The 21,645-nt window shown below is 36.4% G+C and overlaps 2 protein-coding genes across 12 annotated transcripts in view; one reads left to right on the forward strand and one right to left on the reverse strand.

Moving 5' to 3' along the window:
- The first annotated feature begins 410 nt into the window (after nt 1-410).
- LOC117165989 (DNA topoisomerase 2-binding protein 1-A-like) lies at nt 411-5,953 on the forward strand. Of its 10 annotated transcripts, XM_033349537.2 has the most exons (20): nt 411-687; nt 1,140-1,889; nt 1,965-2,104; nt 2,203-2,329; nt 2,398-2,505; nt 2,578-2,784; nt 2,861-3,077; nt 3,146-3,259; nt 3,334-3,413; nt 3,497-3,666; nt 3,738-3,843; nt 3,935-4,019; nt 4,089-4,226; nt 4,288-4,469; nt 4,542-4,702; nt 4,773-4,978; nt 5,041-5,192; nt 5,259-5,468; nt 5,546-5,599; nt 5,683-5,953. In XM_033349537.2, the coding sequence occupies exons 2-20, from the start codon at nt 1,785-1,787 to the stop codon at nt 5,737-5,739; spliced, it is 2,619 nt and encodes an 872-aa protein (XP_033205428.2). In that variant the 5' UTR covers nt 411-687; nt 1,140-1,784; the 3' UTR covers nt 5,740-5,953. The 10 variants fall into 10 exon arrangements, with proteins under 10 accessions (XP_033205428.2, XP_076481951.1, XP_076481952.1 ...); XM_076625836.1 differs by lacking the exon at nt 1,140-1,889; XM_033349536.2 differs by lacking the exon at nt 411-687 and having other exon boundaries at nt 699-1,889.
- Nucleotides 5,954-6,409: 456 nt separating this feature from the next.
- The window catches only part of ptc (protein patched), an 84,988-nt gene continuing 69,752 nt past the window's right edge, over nt 6,410-21,645 (reverse strand). For both annotated transcript variants that reach the window (XM_033349534.2, XM_076625834.1), the window contains 5 exons: nt 11,912-12,319; nt 9,295-11,133; nt 8,556-9,044; nt 8,184-8,307; nt 6,410-7,988 (listed from right to left, as the gene is read on the reverse strand). In XM_033349534.2, coding sequence (XP_033205425.1) covers nt 7,846-7,988; nt 8,184-8,307; nt 8,556-9,044; nt 9,295-11,133; nt 11,912-12,319 — 3,003 coding nt within the window. In that variant the 3' untranslated portion in view covers nt 6,410-7,845. The remainder of the gene's footprint in view (nt 7,989-8,183; nt 8,308-8,555; nt 9,045-9,294; nt 11,134-11,911; nt 12,320-21,645) is intronic.

Consider the following 21,645-nt stretch of genomic DNA (forward strand, 5'->3'; position numbering starts at 1 on the left):
CATACACGTGTGCGTATACGTGCATGTCAGTTCATGAGTATGTATGTATATAGATATGGTATGTGCCATGTGAACTTGTAGAAAGGTACTCCCTCTCCGACTTTGATGATTTTGAAATATATCATTTTGTACAATTTTTCTTATGTATATAATCGGCGATCGGTTTTGTTTTCTGAAATTTTTCGCAAGAAACTATCGCTACTATTATAGTACATTTCTGCCTATTTGAGCATCCGTGACAACGTATGCGCATCGACGAAGAACAGAATAGACATGACATTCAATGTTTCTTGCAACTGTAACTTCAGGAAAAATAATATTCTTTCAAATTTTTGAATATGTAATGTTGTGATATGTGTAGTCAAAGAGGTGTAGGATAGAAACATATTATTCATCACGTCACGGACAGTTCCTTTACACATTTAAAACGAACAACGCCATATCAGAAGTCATTTTTTTTTTGGACTACCGGTTCTATCTGTACTACATATTTTCAGTCCCAATTTGCAAGCAGCAATTTGCCATTACGTTTTAGAATAGCGTAGATTTATATCAAACAGTTTATGACGGGAATACCAAACGATGCGGCAAATTAATCCAAACTGATCATCGGTTGGATATTTTGAAACGAGATTTTATTCGAATCTTTTCGTCAACTGCGATCCTTGATATTTTAGGTCAACTGAGGTACAAGATGTTTAAACCAAGTTTGTCTATCGGTGCCAGCCGATATTCTTCATTCTTTATTGAATTGCCAGTGATCGAGGCGTATTTTGATTAATCGATATAGGTCATACTTGTTAAATAATTTCAACAATTTTTATAATGGCAAATAAGATTATTTTTAATTAATATTATTCAAAAATGATTGTAGTATTCTTACATATAATTTCTTCGTCTCTACATATCACTCTACATATAATATCTTATTAAATAGAAAAAAATGAAATAATTGTCCTACGCTGTTTTATGAATGCATTTATTAAAAACAATTATCATTCTTCAAAATGATTAATAATTAGCAATTTGAGAATTGATAACGAAACTATCTTGAAAAATAAAAGAAGACATTTCTTTAAATTAAAATAATTATCACTGTTATTAATTGATATATGAATTATAAAATTTTTATTTTGTAGCACATGTGAAGGTTATTTTCTGCGACAGTGGTTTTAGGTTTAATTCAAAACAGTACTAAACTGAATTGATAACGTCGCATGCGAACACGATGTGGGGGTCATGGAGGGTCACGTCTACTTTTCTCCTCTATATCCCTTCGGTGATTTTACCTAGTTTTGCTGTTATTCTACCATTTAAACAAAATAAAACATAAAAAATTAAACAAAAAATTTAAATAGAAATTTAAATTAAACGTTTTGAATACTATTTTATTAGGTATAAAATAATATCTTTTCAAAATTAATGATCTTTTTAATTAACTACACCTTTGTCAAGAAAATCTAACCTATTATAACGTAAAATTTACAATTCTTTATAAATAAAAATGAAAATAAGACAAAATATCTATTTCGATGGTCCGGGAGTGGAAACGTTACATTACCCTTATATCAGTCAAGTGAATGTCATTTTGACAAATATAAAGTTATTTCATCGTATCAAGCGATTAAAAACAAATTTCGTCCCTGGCAATACTTAATATAGTGCTCGGTATAGTTTTTGACGTATAATTGTGTGACACATAAAGATTTTATTTTTCATTGAATATTTATTTGTTAAATAAAAATCATATCATATATAAATAACCAGTTAGACAGTATTTAAAAATGAGTAAACAGAGTGAATCTACAAAAAAGTCCAAGATTTATTTTGTTACATCAAAGACGAAAAAGTCTAAAATATGTAGTGAAAATATGATGCGTGCGTACAATGTTAGTAGGTTTATTTTTACATAAATAATATATTTTAAGCAACAATAAAAACGATATAATGAATTGATCTTTCAGAAATGCCTTGAATATGATATGGAACCAGTATGGATCAGTAAAAAAAATTCTACTAAATTGGAACTTACGACATCTGATATCCTTGTGGTGGAAAATCGTGAACAAATTCCATTGAAAAAATTAATAACAGCTGAATGTTAGTAAGTAGAAGCTTGATATTGATGTAATATACTGCTACATAAACTTTGCAAAGATAGTAGATTACATGATATTAATCAATATTATTTTAATGTTACAGCATAATTGAAGCAGAATATTTGCCATCTTTTCTTAGTGCAACATCAGGTAGAAGAAGTCTAATGCATACAACAGTCATGGCAAATCTTTGTATATGTACATGTTCTCATTTATGTTTAGAAGATAAGGTATATTCACTAATGATTGTTTCTGCACACAATAAAAGAGGAAATATTAAAAAATCTTATTATTATAGAGATACATACAAGCATTAGTGGCAAAGATGGGTGGAAATTTTGCAATAGAGTTATATGATAAAGTAACACATCTTGTAACATCATCTGTTTTCTCTGCTGAATATGAGGTAAGTAAATTTATATCGCTAATATTATATTTATTATATAGTTTTATTATAACATTTAATTCTTTCTAATAGAAGGCGATACATATGAAAATACCAATAGTTACAAAAGAATGGGTTGAAGCAATATGGGAAGCGAGTAAGACAGATTATGTTGATCCAGATGACAAGAGGTTTGATAAATATAAAGTTCCTATGTTCTATAATTTAGTTGTAACAGCAACAAATATTCAGGAATGTGAAAAGGAAGACATTTCACGTTTAATTAGAAATAATGGAGGAGTAAAATACATATTGTTTAAAATTTTTCTTTTATATTTTAACTAACTATTCCCTTATATTATTATTCTCTTTTTAGGTGTATATGAATAATTTGAGTGTAGACAGAGTTAATGTAGTACTTACACCAGAAAATAGTCCAATAAATCAGAAGCTCAAACATGCAAGAGAAGCAGATATTATTTGTTTAACACTAAATTGGCTATATCAAAGTATAGAAGTCGGCTATGCTTTGCCTTTTAGGTACTATATATTTCAAACAGTAAAACAATGTTGTTCTTCAAGAAGATCAAATGGTAAAAAATATCTCTTTAGTGTTATAGATCTATAAATTGGTGGCTAATATAATTTTTTTAATGTTCAGTACGTGAAACTTGTAGTTGTTCTACAACAAGTTTCATAACATATGACAAACAGCGCAGCAATTATATAGATGAAACCGCATTTAAAATCTCAACAATGAGCAATGTTTCTACTGGTTAGTATTACAAAATGCATGAAAGTAACTTACAGCAAAGATAAATTTTATTTTAAATTTATTCCAACTTTCAGTTTCTACAGTTACTACAGTTTTGGCTAGACCTATGTTTAATGAAGCAGAAACGGCTGGTCCATTTTTATTTGGTTGCATTGTGCGTAAATTGCATTTACATTTTTCATATTCTATAATACTCTCCGATGGTATTTCTCTAATTAATTCTTTTCTTCTCTTCAGATTTACCTAGCTGGATTTACTTCTTATCAAAGGGATAAACTTAACAGAATATTGCATGTAGGTAGTGCAATGCGATTTGATTATATATGTGACATTATAACACATGTTATTGTCGGGGACGAAGATAGCGCAGCTAGTGAACTAAAATTATTGAAATCAAGAGGATTATGGTATAATGTTACTTTAATGTCTAAATTAATATCTATTTAAAATTCTGTAATTTAATGGATATATGATGTAGTCCATATATATTGAAACTGGAGTGGTTGGAAGAGAGTATTAGATTAAAACGGATCGCGCCAGTAGAATATTTCTTATACAAACAAGAAGATAGTGCAATCCAAAAGGTTACAGAACCATCATCTTCATTAATTATGATATATACATAAAAATATAGTACGTAACATAGGTATTTATCATGTTCATATATTTTTCCAGAATTTACAATTGCTGCAAGAAAGGATGCCAGAACAAAGGGAAGAATCATTTAATCTCGGTCAACAGGAGCTACAAAATACGATCGGTAGTATCTGTAAATAATTGCTTACACTTTTTATGAAAGAAATTGAATGTACATCTTACTTTTTGCTAGCTTCAGCATCTGATGAAAAGGTGCAAGAATATGTAGAGCCGTATATACCTGTTTTGTCTCAAACGCCAGAAAGTCTTGAGTATTCAATGCTACCTGGAACAGATAATAGTGGTATTATTAATAATAGACTATTTGAAGGTAATGCTGTGGTAGAATATGTACAACAATGAACTAAAATAATGGTAAAATATACATATAGGTCTGACATTTGTCGTATCTGCCTTCTGTAACACGTATAATAATGTGGTTGAAAGTATAGTAGCAATGAATGGAAGAGTAGTTCCAGGTACGTTCGTTACGATTCCAGATTATGGTATTGTGCCAAAATGTGGTATGCCTTTAAATTGTACAGTGAAAGAAATTGTTACCGATTTGTTTATTGTAAGTTTCAGCTTTTTATTTCGATTTTCATATTTTGATATATTCTTTAGTATTAGCATTTTTTTTTTATAGGAAGACTGTGTAAATCAGGATCGAATAGTTGAAATTATGTATTATCATAGACCAGTATCTGTAGCAAAGCATGTATTAGTAGGTTGTGTTCTTACAATCAGCACATATGTAAGAGTTGAACGATCGTATCTTGTAACATTAGCTATGGAATTGGGTGCAATGTATTATTCTTATCATATATCTTAAGGATAACTAGAGTGAATCAAGTATTAAAGCATTGTTTAATTTCAGATACCAAAATGTTTTCGCTCGTGAAATAATTATTGACAGAGATCTATATAAAAACACACATTTAATTTGTCCAATACCAAATGGGAGGAAGTATGACGCTGCAGTAAAGTGGAAAATACCAGTTGTTACCGCAGAATGGTTAAAAGTCTGTGCGGCTCAATCAACATGGGTTGACGAAACGCCATTTCTTGTCGTAGAAAGTTTAGGTATATAAATACTTAATAAATTCATATTATATATGTATATACAAAAATTTGTATAATATTAGTCCCGTCTAAAGGCCCAGAAAGACCGATGAAATTCGACTTAAGTTTACCTCAAACTATCACAAATCAAATAGTTCTTTCTACTGAACCAGTAGCCAGTAGTTCAAGAAGCCACAACATTATTGTTCCAAAAGAATATTTTCCAAATTTACAAGTATATATTTTTTACATATTTCCTTTATTATAAATTTATGATCTATTACTAAAAAATATATTATAGATTCAAAATAATAATTTTGATGACATGTTGTTACTAAATAATGAACTCAGCTTACCTATGAACACAACTTCTAAACCATCAGAAACACTATGTAGTCAAGTGTTTGAACCCATCCCTTCACTAGAGACAGAAAGATCTCGGTTGGAAGAGATTAGTTATTCCTCAAGTTTAATAAAAGAAGAACCTCCTTTGAGTAGGCCATTTACTAGAGTTAGTATTTCTTGTAAGCTTAATTATATACATAATACATAAATATCTAATAAATATTACCATAATTGAATTTATAGGTTCTCTCAATAGTTACCAAAAGCTGGCAGGAAAAAAGTGAAAAGTTACCAGAGGTAATATTCTTCATTTATATATGTATATGTGTATCGATAAATAATTTTATATATATTTATTAATAAATACTACAACATTATAGAATTATAATGCAGACGAGACATTATCTGCAGTAGCAAACGATGATTTCAACTGGTAGAAATTAGAAGACACAGATGACAATGGTAAAACTGACAAATGGAATTAATATGTAAGTTAAAAGAAAGTTTTAGATAAGCAAAGTATGTGAAATATGCAAATATTCATAAAGACCTAAGAACAGTAATTGACTGTACTTCCAAAATTATTATAATAGTATCATTGTATTTATATACAAATGAAGATTATACATCATACAATTAATTGTTTCTATATTCAATATATAAAAATTATTAGCTTCTATAATACTAAAAGCAGTAGTAAGTTAATTATTGCACCTCCAATTTAATTGTAAAATCAAAAGAAGTACTGGCTCTATATTTTGAAACACGATCGAAAAAATAAACGTTTTACTATAACTGTATTTGAATAGGAATTTGTGGTATAATTTAGGAAGTACGATGGAGGTACACACTGACTATGTTTTTTCTTATGAAAGTGTTTTTTATGCACAATAAAGATTCTACATCTCTAATAGAACGTCTTCTTTCATTAAATACCTTATCTGCATTCTGTATGTTTACAAGATTGACTTCACATAAAAATACTTCTCTTATTGTACATAATTCTGTCTCATACCTAACAAAAAAAACATAAACATACATACATATTGGCTGTGGAATAATATATTACACCTTTTTACATAAGAGGTACGAATCGGATAGATCGACTTATTTTATTAAATTAAGTAACGATTTTATATAAAAATATATAGGGTGACATAAATAATGAAGTATTTTTACAAATTATCATATGAAATAGGCATTGTACAAAACGAAACGCTTTAAATAATCGTGATATCAAAGTAGACACGTAGAAATAAATAATAAATAGATTTTAAATTTAATATCGCTCGAAGTCATATACACACTGCACTATAACTGTTAGTGTATAAAATAAATAGTTACTCGAAATTTTATTATCATTTTCAAGGCACCACATTGTAGTCGTTGCAAAAAAACGGCGCAAGAGAGCTACATCGTCGTAATTACTTCTAAATTAGAAAGTTCTCCCTAAACAGTATTACGTAAATGTAATCTGTAAACCTTCGGTCACCTATATACCCAAAAGGGTACCAACGATTAATCTGCACGTAATTAGACCCAATAAGAAAGTCATGTATTGTCCGCAAAAATCTCAAACTACATATTATGCGCATAATACTATTAGTATCTTCTAGAAAAGAAAACGTCTCAATATATATATACATATATATTTCTGACGGATAAACGTTTCCAAAAATATGTTACTATATAATAGGTTTGTTTTGTATAACGGACTTTACAATAAGTTGTTAGGAAAAGTTCTATAAACACCCGAAACATTTCCAGTTTTTCAATCTTCGTCGTATTATTAACAATTATAGAACAGACGTTGAAATTTTTCTAGTTCATAAAATAATATCCTTATAGTTTCATGGAAACTGTCGTATACCACAGAGCGTGTAGTAAAGCATTTTCTTTGACATGCTCCTAAGTAGATTCATTAAAAATATCATTTTATACATATACATACATATATATATATATATATATATATATATATATATATATATATATATCCCAATAATTTATCACACGTTCAATGCGTTGAAAGTGAATTACGAACATTCTGTTCGTACGTATGGCCCGCATTGGACGTACGATACAAATATAAATGCATCTTCGCGGACATTTATATACAATGTATCACTGCGTGTATCGATTCAGTATTTCTGAGTCATAATACTTTTGTTCTTTAATTCAAAGAGGACAAGCACGTTGCGTTATTAACGATGTGAGAGTACCTGGTAAACTCTGATCATTGGCTTTCCACATTGTTCGTCCGCGGTGTTTTATATAAAATAAGGGCAGTGAATAGATTAGTTCGTATATCTAGTTTACAAAAGATTAAGAGAGAGGTGAAACGTGTCATGTGAGAACATTACGCGAACTTATCTCGAATAAAGCCATTGCTATTTAAACTTTGGGTACCCGCACATCGCCATACGATGTATAAAGAAAAGAAAGAAGAAAAGAAACTATAAATCTATCCTAGTCAGCCTTCTGTATGTTCCCGCTTTGCATGGTATTTGAGCAGCAGCTGCCGGTCTTCCCGGTACTTATTATTAGTGTTTATTTGGGTTAGTGTCTGAATCCGGTTCAGAACCGGAACCGGAAGACTCCCCAGCATTAACGTTCGCACTGCAGCGCGAGCTCCTTCGGCTACTGGAAGTCGTGTGTCTGCATTTTTCGCTACGATCCACTGTACCTACAATAATTTTACACAGAAATCAATATCCACGTAGAGCATTGCAAGAAATAATTCCATCATATTGCTTGTATGTATATTGTTTGTTTAAGATACTTGAATAAGTTACATTGAAAGTCGATGAATTTTATGATAAGTATGTAATATAATCATGACAAGAAACATTTTTAGTCAAACGTTACAATAGATACTCACTAGTTAACGGTGTATGAACTTCAACCTTTATATTAGCCGTCGCAGTGACCTTGGTTGTGATATGAGACGTAGATGTCACTGGTGACATTCGACTAGACCCACTTGTATCTGATCCGCTACAGTTCTGTTAGTTAAAAACAAAAGCACACACGTTAATCATGCTTCGTGGATTTGGAGTATCGGTATCATTCACGCGAGATAGTATGTAGGGTAATAAGAAGAATTTTGAGTAATGTGTAAGCAGTTACAGAGATAGAAAGCCAAATGGTAGATATTATCAAAAGCACTCTCAAGTCAAGTACATTTGGAAGAAAATGCCACGTGAGACAGGAAATATTTCAAAACAGTTAATATTCATGTTATATAACGTACCTGGTTGCCACAAGTTGATGTCGTTTCAACCTTCAACTCTGGCTGAACAATAATACAAGACTCCTGTGTACTGTGCCATGAATTGGGTTCCTCTGTAATGGTAGTGAGAGATGGTTCAGCGTGTAACCTGGCGTTATCAATTTTGTACGATCTCCTGGGGGGTGCAGGAGGTTTCGATCTTCTGACGATTGGCGAGGCAGGTGGAGTTGGCGTAGAAATACGATCCGGATGGTCATTGGGTATTACTTCTGGAGATGGGCCGATCAAAGACAACAGGATGGGGAAAAAGAATAATCCATTCACCAAACCGATCCCAATAAGACACAGCAACACCAAGAAGAAATACCGAACGATGAAGTCGAACTCGGAGAAGGCCAACATCACGACTGCTAATAAAGTTGTTATTGCTCCGTGAATTACAGGTGCGCACATGTGCTCCAGAGCTAACCGAATCCTTCTATCTCTGCTTCCAATGCTCGTAACAAAACTCTGCAAGAATAAAAACAAGAATATAATATATTAGAATATATTAGAATAATATATTTTAAGAATATAATATAATATGAACGAAATAACGAGTTTTACAATTGAGACATTGAGCACCAAAGTGGAATAAGCAATGTTCTTTCTGTACACTCTTACTTTCTGTTACATTGTTCGTTTAGCTACTTAGGTATTGGGAGTAGTTTGCTTTTGTTCTCAATGTCTCAACTTATCCTCGACTAGTATTTATACTAACCAGACAAATATGCACTGTAAAGTGCACAGCAATTCCAATGCTGACGACCAACAGAACAGCAGGAACAGCGCTCAGTTTTATATTGCAGAGGCCCATGATTCCAAAGAGTTGTAGTACCACAGCAGCAAGAGAAGTGCCGACTAACAAAGCTGCCCAGAAATTCAACAATAATATTCCAACGACAGCAACACTGGCTGTTAAAGCAGCTAACAGAGCAATACCCAAACAATTTCTTAAATCCATATACTGTTCCCAAAAGAGGAATGGTATACCAGAAGGAAAATTTGGTAGTCCTCGTTCCTCAAATTTTTTGCACAGTTTTCTAACATTGCCAATTAGTTCTGTAATTTCTTGCGTGTCAGTAAGTTTATGCAGATAAAATGGCATCTGAGCGTACGTCAGAGGCATGCTTTTTGGAATCTTTAATTCATGATCATTAGTATAAATCCATTGCCTTGGTTCTGGCCTTAAATTGGCCTGAGAAGCACCATAAGCCAAAACATCGTTTGACACCCATGCACTCAAATAATTATAAAACGCTCTTGGATTGATGATCCCTTCTGAATCGATTAGCCTGACTTGAGTGACTAACGATTTGTCAATAGGATTGTCTACGTGACCAGTTTGTACCAACAATTTGTAAGCGAGAATTGCCTCGTCACTAGCATTCTTGTACCACCTTTCCTGTGTAATACATCCATTGCTATAATCCCTATCAAACGCGTTCTGCAGTCCTTTCAACCAGTCCCTGAACAAACTTAACCAAAACTCAGGCAATCCTCCGTTATCGTTCTTGATCACATTCTTTATCCGCATGAAGGCATCATGATACTCATACAACAATCTTTGATTGTTAGGGTACTCGAATTCCCTCTGGGTAACAGCATACATATTGTAGAATCCAAAGTGCTTTGCCTGGGCAGCTAAGAAAGCATGTTCATTGGAATTCTGTGGAACCAGATCGGTCAGCTCTAGACCATCGTTCACCCTTACAGCTTGCCAAACACAGCCAACAAGAACTGCGATTAAAATCATCATGCCAAAGACCTTAGTCGCTGGTCTGGTGACAAAGGGAGCATAATGCTTCGCAGCTAACTGGGTTAAGGAGAAAGTGAGACAGTCGTCTTGGCTGCATCCTGTTAGGGTGTCTTCTTCGCTACACTGCTTATCCGAGTCCACTTCGATATTTCCACCGACCCAGGACTCATTCTGCACGTTTTGCGATGTCAGGATTTGCGTGCAGGTTTCACGGCGTTCTGGTGGTATCGCCCTCGTTACAGTTTGCTTCGCGGTACCATTGCTCATTCTATTGGCGTACTTATTTCTGCCAGCGTTCGATGGTAGGCAGCAACAGAGTATATCTGAACGACCTGAACGTCGTCTTCTCAGGTCCAAACTTACCATAGCTGGGAAAACAAGCAGCATAGCGGCCAGATTGAAAAGCAACAAGATACCAGCTTGAAAGCAGAACACTCGGAGTGCAGGAATTGGGATTATCGCTGCAGCGAAGAACGCTGACACGTTGCTGATTCCTGCTAGAAGGACAGATAGGCCGGTCCTTTTTAAAACCACTCCTGTCTGTTCTCCACTGGGCACTTCGTTTACCGAGAGCTCAGCGTAAGTATGAGTTAATAGGAACATATCGTGAACACCGAGTCCTAGAGCTAAGAAAGGGACGATCTGAGTGGTGGCTGCGTTGAAGGGGATTCCCAGGAGGGCGCAGAACCCCAAACCAGCGGCCACAGTTGCGCAGATGAGCATTACACCGGCTATGCCCACGCCAGCTTGCGAACGCACTGGATCCTTCCATCGAAGAAGGACTATACCCGCGTACAGTACCTGAAAGAAGATTATATAGCCAGTTATACAATTTTAATTATATATAGCCAAATTTTAGCAAGTTTCTAATCAGGCGAAATAAGAATGTCAAATACAGATGATACAGTTTGGTGGAAGGTGATTGTACGTGAAAAAACAAGTCGAAAATATGGAATACATTTTTTTCATACGATGTTTCCTTTCCGAGAAAACTGTGTTTGAAAATTCGGTAGGTATACCTCGACGTGGCTAATCCCGGACTGAACAGGAGCATATAAACGACAGGAAGTTAAATTGCACATAAAAATAAGTCAGAAACGTAGAATAACATTTTGTCATAAGATGCTATGCCTTGAAGAAAAATTAATTGGAAAATGCATCGTGCGTGTGCACAAGACCAGTCCTCGACTAAACTTTATTTTCTTGAAAACGAGGTGGCAAATGGGAAAATTTTATTTCACATCTTTTACTTATTTCCGCGCGTAGAATAACCTCCTGCTGATTTTATACTTTTCCTTAATTTATTGATACTTAGTCCGTACTTAACCAAGTTCAAGTATACTCGACAAATTTTCAAACTTGATTTTCTCGCAAACGAAACGTTATATGAAAAAACGTTGCTCCACATTTTCAACTTATTTTTTCACGTAGAATCGCTCCTTACCCGTTTGCACCACCACTCAGAGAGCACCCTGTATAATTGAAACTGTACAGGATCAATGTACCAGACCAACGTAACGTATCTATTACTTAGAGTATCCACGAAAGCGTTAGAAACCGTAATAATATTTATACTGACCATCAGTGCGCAGCCTATGGCGATTTTCATAACGGACACCTCGCTGTACTTCCCAAGTATGTCGTTCATGGTGGTTGTGCTGAACGCGTACAGATTGTACGGCGCTGAGCCATTCGCGCCCAGGTGCTTCTTCACTTGATTGCTGAACGCTCGTTGCCAGGTTTTAAGTACTTGCGATGCCTTCTCCTGGGACCAGTCGATATTATGTACCTTGTAGGTGTTGTCGAAGAAATCGTAAAGCTCTCGTTCTCCCATCAGCTGCACAACGGTCTGAAGCGCAGCTGCACGGGTCAAGTGACCAGTCTTATTGTGCTTAGCACCACCGACGAGTAATTCCTCGGGCCAGTGCATAAACTTGGCCGCGAAACCGTAACAGCCTCCCGTTAATTCCGCTCCTATGTCTGGTACCTGGCGAAACAAATCGTGCAGCTTCATGAGCATCTTCGGTGTCTGTATGAAGATAGTCCCCCTCCCTTCCTCCTACTCTTTTAATCTCGTATTTTTTGTCTTCGTTCAGAATTGTTCTAAGTTGGTGCAAAGGAATAATGAATTGTTTGAGAGGGTTCAGAGAAACAACACCAAACGAGTGAATCTTTGTTCAGCCCACATTTTCATGAAACAGGAAGCGTCAAAATTATTCTGGACAGTTCCGGTTGTCCCAAACATCGCTCCAAAGCATCCTTTCAATATCGTGTTTAGTTTAGGGAATAATTTGAGAAAGCTGTATAGCCATAAGACAATGGACATCTTTCTTTATTTTCACAGCAATAATACATGGTATAAAGGATCTTCTTTTGGAACACGCCCTTACAACCTTAGAAGAACTCGGAACAAAAGTTTATGTATATGTTGAGAATTGTGGATCTTAGTCGCCGAAATAAATGTATAGGAACACTTATAGTACACGTAGAAATGATATTAAAATAGTTTCATATTTATTTAATATGTGATTTACAAGATATTCGTAGATACCCATAGCAATCTTTTTGTCTCGCCATCTTCTTTTCCACCATGCGTACGGAACAGTTGCATTCTTCCGTTTCTTGCGACGCTGCGCACGCACATACTCCCACACACGCTCATACTCATATATGTGTGCCACAACTACGCGGCTAATTCAGTGTAGCACGTATCTCAATATGTATATTTGACTTTATGTTTGCTCGCGCATCTATAGGAAACGAACGTATCAATTGATTGTACGGGTATTTCGAGCACGTCATTCAGCAAACGAAATATTTCAGCCGGAATGCCACCTGCAACATCATTCTCTTTATCGATTCTCATTAAACGGACACTAATGAATCGTCAGACTAGCACAATGCATTCGTTACAGAGGTTAGGCCCCTGCACACTTGACACGGTTCATCCTGTTCACGTTATTTATCTTGGCATGATATAGCGAACCATTGGACAACGTCCAACCAACTAAACGGCGATCGTTTAAAGTGCTCACTGCTATGCTCCTTTTATAGGTGCCCATAAAATCACGGTGTGAGGTCTGCAGTATCCTATGCCATCGTTCCACTTACGATCGCGTTTTTATCATTTCCTGGCCCATCAAACCAACCATCCATTCCGAAATCTTCTTTTCAATCGCAATCATTCTTTCAACAGGCAAAGAAATTCCTAACGTGATTTCCTAAGGCTTCTATTGAGTTGGCAACTAAGTGGTTGGTAACTGGTGGTACAAGCGGAAAGGGGGTGATTCTACGCGAAAAAAGAAGTCGAAAATATAGAATAACAATTTTTCGCTCGAGGCTTTGTTTTCGAGAAAATCGATTTTGAATTTTCGCTCGGTACGCGTGCGGTACGTTATAACGGATCTCACTGTAGATCGTTGTCTCGATGGAAAAATTAAAAAAAAAATTTTTTATTCTATATTTTCGACTTCTTTTTTCGCGTAGAATCACCCCCTTTCCGCTTGTACCACCAGTATATAGACAGTATATAGACAACCACCCTGTATATGGACATATGTATGTGTATATAGGCTGTCTCCGAAATCACGGTACAAGCGGTCGGGTGGTGATTCTGCATGCAAAAATAAGTGGAAAAAGAGGAATAACATTTTTTCGTTCGAGGGCTCGTTTTCGAGAAAAACGAATTTGAATATCCGTTGGTGCTCGTATGCTAATTGCGAGTCTCGAGGTGCCCGACTTCTCTTTCTGCTCGTGTTACGATAAATGCAAAACGAATGTAAAAATCATATATCAAAGATAGATCGTCTTTGGAGATATTCACACGTCAAATCTTATCGTCTCGACAATTTCTCGCAGGTTTTCCTCGGCAGTCGATCAATTTGATCTTCCCCCTCGGACAAATCGCATATCGTACAAAATGTTTGGCTGAATTACTCTGCGATGATCGCGTGTATAAGCATCGATAGTGATTAATTAAGTAGTTCAGAGGTAAGAAACTTGGAGTTGGAGAAAATCAGCGCTGGCAGAGGCAGGGAGAGTGTAACGACGAAAAACGAAAGCGCAAAAACGCGAGATACCGAGCACGTTAATCGCATACTAACGAGCCAGTGCTAATTACCAGTAATTAATTCGTCGATTATCGCACAGCAAGCAAACGAGCGAATCGCGCAGAAATTGGCCTCGCGCCTTACCTTTGCTTCTATTTGTAAATTACGATATTTATTAACGCGTTTGCTATCACGGTGGCCATCGATGGCCCACGTTTTTTTTATTGAAACTACACTTTCGAAACTATTAAAATACGATAAATTCCACGCGAATACAACATACGAAAGGGAAGCACGTCAGCTGGAAAATTTGAAACTTTGCACAAATGTAGCTTATGCTAACAACGAAATAATTTTTTCCTAGCCGAAAAACGATAGAGGAAGAAAGTTAAATTAAAAGTTGCAGTGTCTTACATTTCTATATAATTATATAATACATTATTATGTAATATTTTAATTTTATATTTACACATTATTTAACAATAGTCAAAACTATCACACCAGTCATTTCCACTGGTTCTGGTAGAAATATTGGGTTGGCAACTAAGTGGTTGCGGATTTTGTCATTAGGTGGCAATAGCTTCGCCTTAACTATCGCTGGTTCCACTGTTAACTTACCAATTAATGTAAAAAATATTATACAATAAATATATACACTATACATAATAATATTTAATAATTATCACAGACAAATATTTATTCCAAACGATTCGTTATACGACAATGACATGTAGAAACATATTCGTCATACGATGTCCAACTCTGCTACGAAACGCTCTTCGATTCGACGTTGACGAAAAAAAAGTCGTCTTCTGACAGCTGGCGAAACGCGAGACGATATCGTGTAGCTCACGACGCTCGCGTACCACAAACGCACGTAACATTAGAGCTGATCCACGGTGATTATCGCGTGTCTCGAGTATCAGTCCACGACCTTACGTGATCCGTCACGATATCTTGTTGGCTGATTTTTGAAAATCGTCCCGTGAACATCGATCCCCAAACAATTTACCCGGCGCAAGCGCGTGCCACCAAGAGACTACGATCGTATGGGCAATTCTGATCGAGTTGCACGCGCGAAATCTAATTTATCGGTTGCAGGTTTCTTGCGAATGTTCAAATGGATTTGGTTTCAGCGTAGATTTAAGCTCGGCAAGGTATAACGTGGGATGGATAGTATGGTACGATAGCGATCGCAAACGTATTGTCTTGACGAAAGGAATTTTCGAAAATATTTTTGATGCCGCGTAAGCCAGCGTATGCGATCGCGAGTTAGCGTGGAAGACTTCGTACGTGTATGTTGCGTGCGTCGTATAAAATATTTCGACATTTCGTTAGCACTGATAATGAGCACTGACTGTCGCATACAAAATTCCTGATTCACACAGGGTGCGGCTGAATGACACATAGAAGCGAGTACGAGGTGATTCCTTGTGAAAAATTACGAACAAAATACGCAGTTAAATTTGTTCATTTAAAGCTTAGTTTAGGAGAAAATCGAGCTGTAAAATTGACCAATTTACCATATACTTGTACATGGCTAATTTCGGACTTGACAGTATTAAATAATCGGAAGGATAAGTCGAAAATGCGGAATTAAATTTCTTCTCAGGGCGCTTTGTTTGCGAAAAAAATAAATTTGAAAATTCATCGAACTCTATTTTCTTAGATGCGAGAATTTTGTTTTATATTTTTTACTTACTTTCGCTTCTAGGATAACATTTTATCGATCGTTTGCTTATATCCAGTCGGTAATTAGCCATACGGTAATTAGTATACTTGATAAATTTTCAAACTCAATTTTCTCCAAAACTAAACCATCGATGAAAGAACTTTGTTCCATATTTGGTTCTTATTTTTTCTTAAGGAATCACCTCGTGTCCATTTGTAAGTGTTATTCGACCACACCCGGTATATGATCAAATTTGAGAACGATTTGAAAATGTTTAGAAAATTAATATATAGAACGAGGAGCCATTTTGAATACGTTGAAAATGGTACGTTATGGTAAAGATATTGGGTTTTGAAATTTATTAATGTAATTGATAATTCACTGATTTTTTAAATGTTTTCGTATTCTCATAAGATATATAGTAATGGACTAAATATCTTGTATGGACTTCATTTATCCACCAACAAGTTCATGTAAGCTATAAACGCAGTTCTATCGTAGTTCACGTCAAAGAACACTTTTGTTCGCTTAATCTTAAACCAGTCAAATACTTCTATCTTCTTTGCCATCGAGGCGGAACGAGAGGAAATAGTAAAACGACAGTATAAAATCACATAAGCCAGGAGATTTTAAAATTCTTTTAACCAATTCAAAGTTTCTATTTTGAATATTTGACAAATTCCCGCCTTAAATATTCGTAGGCCACCGAAAAGCGTTTTATTGTTCCATTTCTTTGAGCCACACGAATGCAAATCTTGTGCGTGGAATATTCGAAAAATTCCCTTCCTAAACATTCGTAGGTCATCAAACAACCTTTCGTTCTTCCATTTCTCCAACACACCTATTTCATTTCACTCTTTCCTTTTCTCCCCCCTCCCCTCCCTTTTCTTTCTTTTTTTAAGCACACTAGCGCAACTTTTTCTTATCCGCATGCTCTTTTTATATCTGGCGATCACCTGCGTAAATCGCCGGCCCTCGTTTCACGTTGAGTATAAAATATAGAGGGCTGGCCGATGGATGCGCTACCGGATGTCAGGCTGGCATACCAAATAAAGGCCGGCGAACGTGATTCTACCTGTGATTCGGTGTCGGCAGACGCGTTGCACGTGGACGGCGGACGTCGCGTTATGTAATTCCACGAACGGCCGCGCTACGCCGCCGTACTGTGACAAAACGTCAACGTACTACTGGCACGCTTTTCTTCTTTTTCTCCGCGTGTCCGACTAGTAGCTGTTTCTTATATGCCACTTGAATCGCGCACCGCTCTCGCACCACCTGGTCGCTCTTCTTCTCTTCCTCTTTCTTCCTCCTTCTTCCATCCTTCCGCCATTTTTCCCCATGTCCAGTATTTGCTTCCGTTATATCAGATGCACCGCGTCTTTCTCTATCATTCGACAGATTTTACGTTTAATTCGATGTAGCGAGCGCTACTCGCTCGTTTCACTCGTTCAATGCAGCAGTTACAAGTCACAATGCAATTATCGGCAGAAGTAAAACACGACACACGCGCGACAGGGATAAACAAACAGAATGGGAAGGTTAATAGGAAGAAATTAAAAAAGGAAAGAAATAGAAGGTGACAGAGCGACGAGTGTCTAAACGAAGATACCATTGACTTGGCAACTAAGTGATTGCGGATTTTGTCAATACCAAGCCAATATTACGTTCAAGAAATTGACAGCCTCGGCGAGGAACTAACAGTTGTGTTTCGATTTAATACTTTACCGACCGCTAGCGGTTCAACGACATATGCACGTACGACAGATTAGGCGCAGATTCTCCCTGGCGCTAGTTTCGGTTTAGACTCTCCAATACCATTCTTTTCGTTCATCGCGAACGATAAGTTTTTCAAATTGGTATAAAACCGTGGGAGCTTACAAAGCAACGCAACTGACGCAACCGAGCAAAGTACCTTAGTACTAAATAACAAATTACTGCTCAAATAATGAGAAAGATTGTCGGCGACAAAAAGCTGATTAATAGGCTATCGGCCGGTAAGTATTGGCGGCAGAAAACCTACTAATCGGCTATCAGTCGGTAAAGTGTTAAAATTGCCAGTTCGCAACAGATCATATAGGGCAAAGTGTGTAACATGGGGTAACTATAGATCGTGTAACCTCGTATTAAGGATCGTTGAGCGCGTCTAGACATCGTCTATGGGGAATGAAGACGCCAGCTGACCTTGAAATCTCCAAAACCCTATGAAAGAGCTATTAGTCTGAAATTACGTTACGAGTCTGTGCAAGCTCGTACGGCCTTCGTCGGTTCGTCAATGGAACCAAATAAACAAATGTTAGAGAAACGGAGGAATAAAACGCTTCTTTTTCAGTCGATACGTAATAATACACTTTGTTTTTAATTAATCGCGTCCGCTTGGATCGCCGAACGGAGCAGCTGTTGAGCGCATTAACGATTTTCCCAGGAAGCAGTTGCCATCCCATTGCACGATCGCGTATCTGCGCCGGATCGACGATTTTATCGATCGTCGGGCTCGCAGACGACCGGTGTTCGTTAATTATGCGATCGGCATGGATCGGATAATAATTGCATTAAACAGTCATGAAAAGCAGGAATCTTTAAAAGACCGCAGGCTAGAGGTGGCCATCGTTATCGCCGTGTTCCCTAGAAAGCAGCACCGTTCTCGGTTCTGCAGAATTTAACGAGCCAGCGAAGCGGACGACGCGCACACGTGTGCACGTGTGGAGAAGATCGTGGCGACGACGTGGTTTACCACGTCAGGCCAGCCACCGGCCAACTAGATTTTAATTGATCCGTAAGACAATTAAGCCGACCGACTTAAACCTCACAGTTAAGAGCTTAATCGGCCGCGGATCCTTCGCATAACGGGCCACGCGTATCCGTTTACTTTGAGCGGTCGAGAGGCTCGACGCGAAGGTGATGAGTGCCACGAGTGCTGCTCGAGTACGGTAAACCCTTGAACTACGCGAGGCTCTCGGACGACTAAATTTGTAAGCGGTTTGCGTGGGACTTTCCATCGCTGGAGAATATTTTCCGGGCGAAATTTCATCTGAAGCTATTTTTCGTCAATTAATCTTATCCGAATTTATCAGAGAATGAGATTCTATTCGCCTGTAACGAATAAGCGCGCGATTCAAAAAAATACTCAACGCGGTTATGTGAAATTTCAAAGACGATTCGAGTTGGTTCGCCTGCTTGCTGCGATAGAAAAAGATCAATTACTGTAAAATCGATACAAAAATCTGTCGCTATCCGCAAGAAAGATAAACAAGTTTCAATGCTTCCTTCTAATTCCCAGCTGTGTATTTTACCCCGAAAGAATTTTTGATTTTCGCGCTCATAGAACGAACTCGAATACTCGAACCCTCCATCGGTACAAACAAATTCGAAATTATCGGTATCGTAATATTTCGTTCGCTCCAACTGTGACTCGACACGCAGCGAAGTGAAAATAGCAAGTACACGGGGTATATACAGCAGATCGATTTTCTCCCCTTTCCGCGTAAGCTTCGAGGGGACGTTCCGTGCCCGCAGCTACGCGCCGATTGCCCGAGGAGAGGGCTGACTGCACCACGTGGCCATTAAGTGTAATTACGTTAAGTACGGGCGCGCGTACGCTGTATGGAAATAGAAGTAGAAATGAGGGGCCACGCTTGAAGAAAGAGGAGACACACGAGAGGAGCGTGGCGAAAGGCGAACGTGGTGCAGAAACGAACGGAGAAGAAATGAGAAGGAGAGGGGTGGAGGGAGAAGAGAAAGGAAAAAGAAAAGAAGAGAAGAAGAGAGACGCCTCTTCTCCCTTTCCAGATCGGATGACATAAATCCATGCTTTCAATTATGCGAAATTAATTGACCGCGCCTTGTATCTTCTCCCTGCAATCTCTCCCTTCCCTTGCTTTTTCCCTCTTTCTCCGAGTCTCCCTTCCCTCTTTCTCGCACGTCCAGCTTGCGTGTGAGTATGTACTTACTGCAGCGTGAAACTCTCGGTATCGTGCACGCGGACCTACGTGAACTTTGTGTATAAATTTCATTGTACCTTTGTCTCGGACTTTGTTACGTCGCTTTGTACTTTATGGACCGCGTGAACAGGTAATATGTTTGTGACGTAGTGGATGAGGTAGGAGAAAGGAAGAAGAAAAGACAAGGTAATAAGATGGAGCTGTATCTTTTCATAAGAAGAGGTACGTGGAATTACGTGCTTTCATAGTATTCACGCTGTTAATCTTGATATCGCGAGATTAATTCTTCGACATTGTTCGTCTCTAATGAGTATCTTTAGCATGAATTAATATTCATTTTTGTTTGTTTAATGTGAAAAGCTTTCCTGTGGATGTATATACGAAGGTACTAGGAACAATTTCTCCTTGGTAATAGTTGCACTGTCAACACATATTGTTAACATGTATTGTCAATACATACTGTCAACATATATTGTCAATACATATTGTCAACACATATTGTCAACATTTATTGTCAATATATCTTGTCAACATTTATTGTCAATATAATATGGTCAACATTTATTGCCAATACATATTGTCAACATATGTTGTCAACACAATATTGTCAACATTTATTTCCAATACATATTGTCAATACATATTTGTCAATACATATTGTCAACATTTATTATCAGTACACATTGTCAACATATGTTGTCGACACAATAATGTCAACATGTACTGTCAATACAACATTGTCAACATATACTGTCAATACATATTGTTAACATATGTTTTCGACACAATATTGTCAACATTTATTTTCAATACATATTGTCAACATATATTGTCAATACACATTGTCAATACATATTGTCAACATTTATTGTCAATACACATTGTCAACATATATTGTCAATACATACTGTCAACATCTATTGTCAATACATACTGTCAACATATATTGTCAATACATACTGTCAACATCTATTGTCAATACAACATTGTCAACATTTATTGTTAATACATATCGTCAACATGTACTGTCGACACAGTATTGTCAACATTTATTGTCAATAAAACAATGTCAAGATTTATTGTCAATACATATTGTGAACATATATTGTCAATAGAACAATGTCAACATTTATTGTCAATACATATTGTCAATATATATTGTCAACACGTATTATCAATACACATTGTCAACATATATTGTCGACACAATACTGTCAACATTTACTGTCAATACAACATTGTCAACATGTATTGTAAATACATATTGTGAACATATATTGTCAGCATATATTGTGACACAATATTGTCAATATGTACTGTCAATGCAATATTGTCAATATGACATTATCAACATTTACTGTCAACGCGACATTATCAATATTTATTGCCAATACAGTATCGTTAACATTTATTGCCAATAGAACATTGCCAACATATTTGGTCAATACATACTGTCAATATATATTGTCAATACAGCATTGTCAACATATATTGTCAATACATATTGTCAACATATATTGTCAATAGTACATTGTCAACATATTTGGTCAATACATACTGTCAACATATATTGTCAGTACAGCATTGTCAACATATATTGTCAATACATATTGTCAACATATATTGTCAATAGTACATTGTCAACATATTTGGT

Source organism: Bombus vancouverensis, chromosome 17 (assembly GCF_051014615.1).
Source record: "Bombus vancouverensis nearcticus chromosome 17, iyBomVanc1_principal, whole genome shotgun sequence".
In the NCBI taxonomy this organism is placed as follows: domain Eukaryota; kingdom Metazoa; phylum Arthropoda; class Insecta; order Hymenoptera; family Apidae; genus Bombus; species Bombus vancouverensis.

What these genes read in the sequence shown, in the direction of transcription:
- LOC117165989 (XM_033349537.2), top strand. Translation starts at nt 1,785, where the DNA reads ATGAGTAAACAGAGTGAATCTACAAAAAAGTCCAAGATTTATTTTGTT. An exon ending in TTTTCTCTGCTGAATATGAG is followed by an intron (nt 2,506 to 2,577) that starts GTAAGTAAATTT and finishes TCTTTCTAATAG; the next exon opens with AAGGCGATACATATGAAAAT. An exon ending in TAATTAGAAATAATGGAGGA is followed by an intron (nt 2,785 to 2,860) that starts GTAAAATACATA and finishes TTCTCTTTTTAG; the next exon opens with GTGTATATGAATAATTTGAG.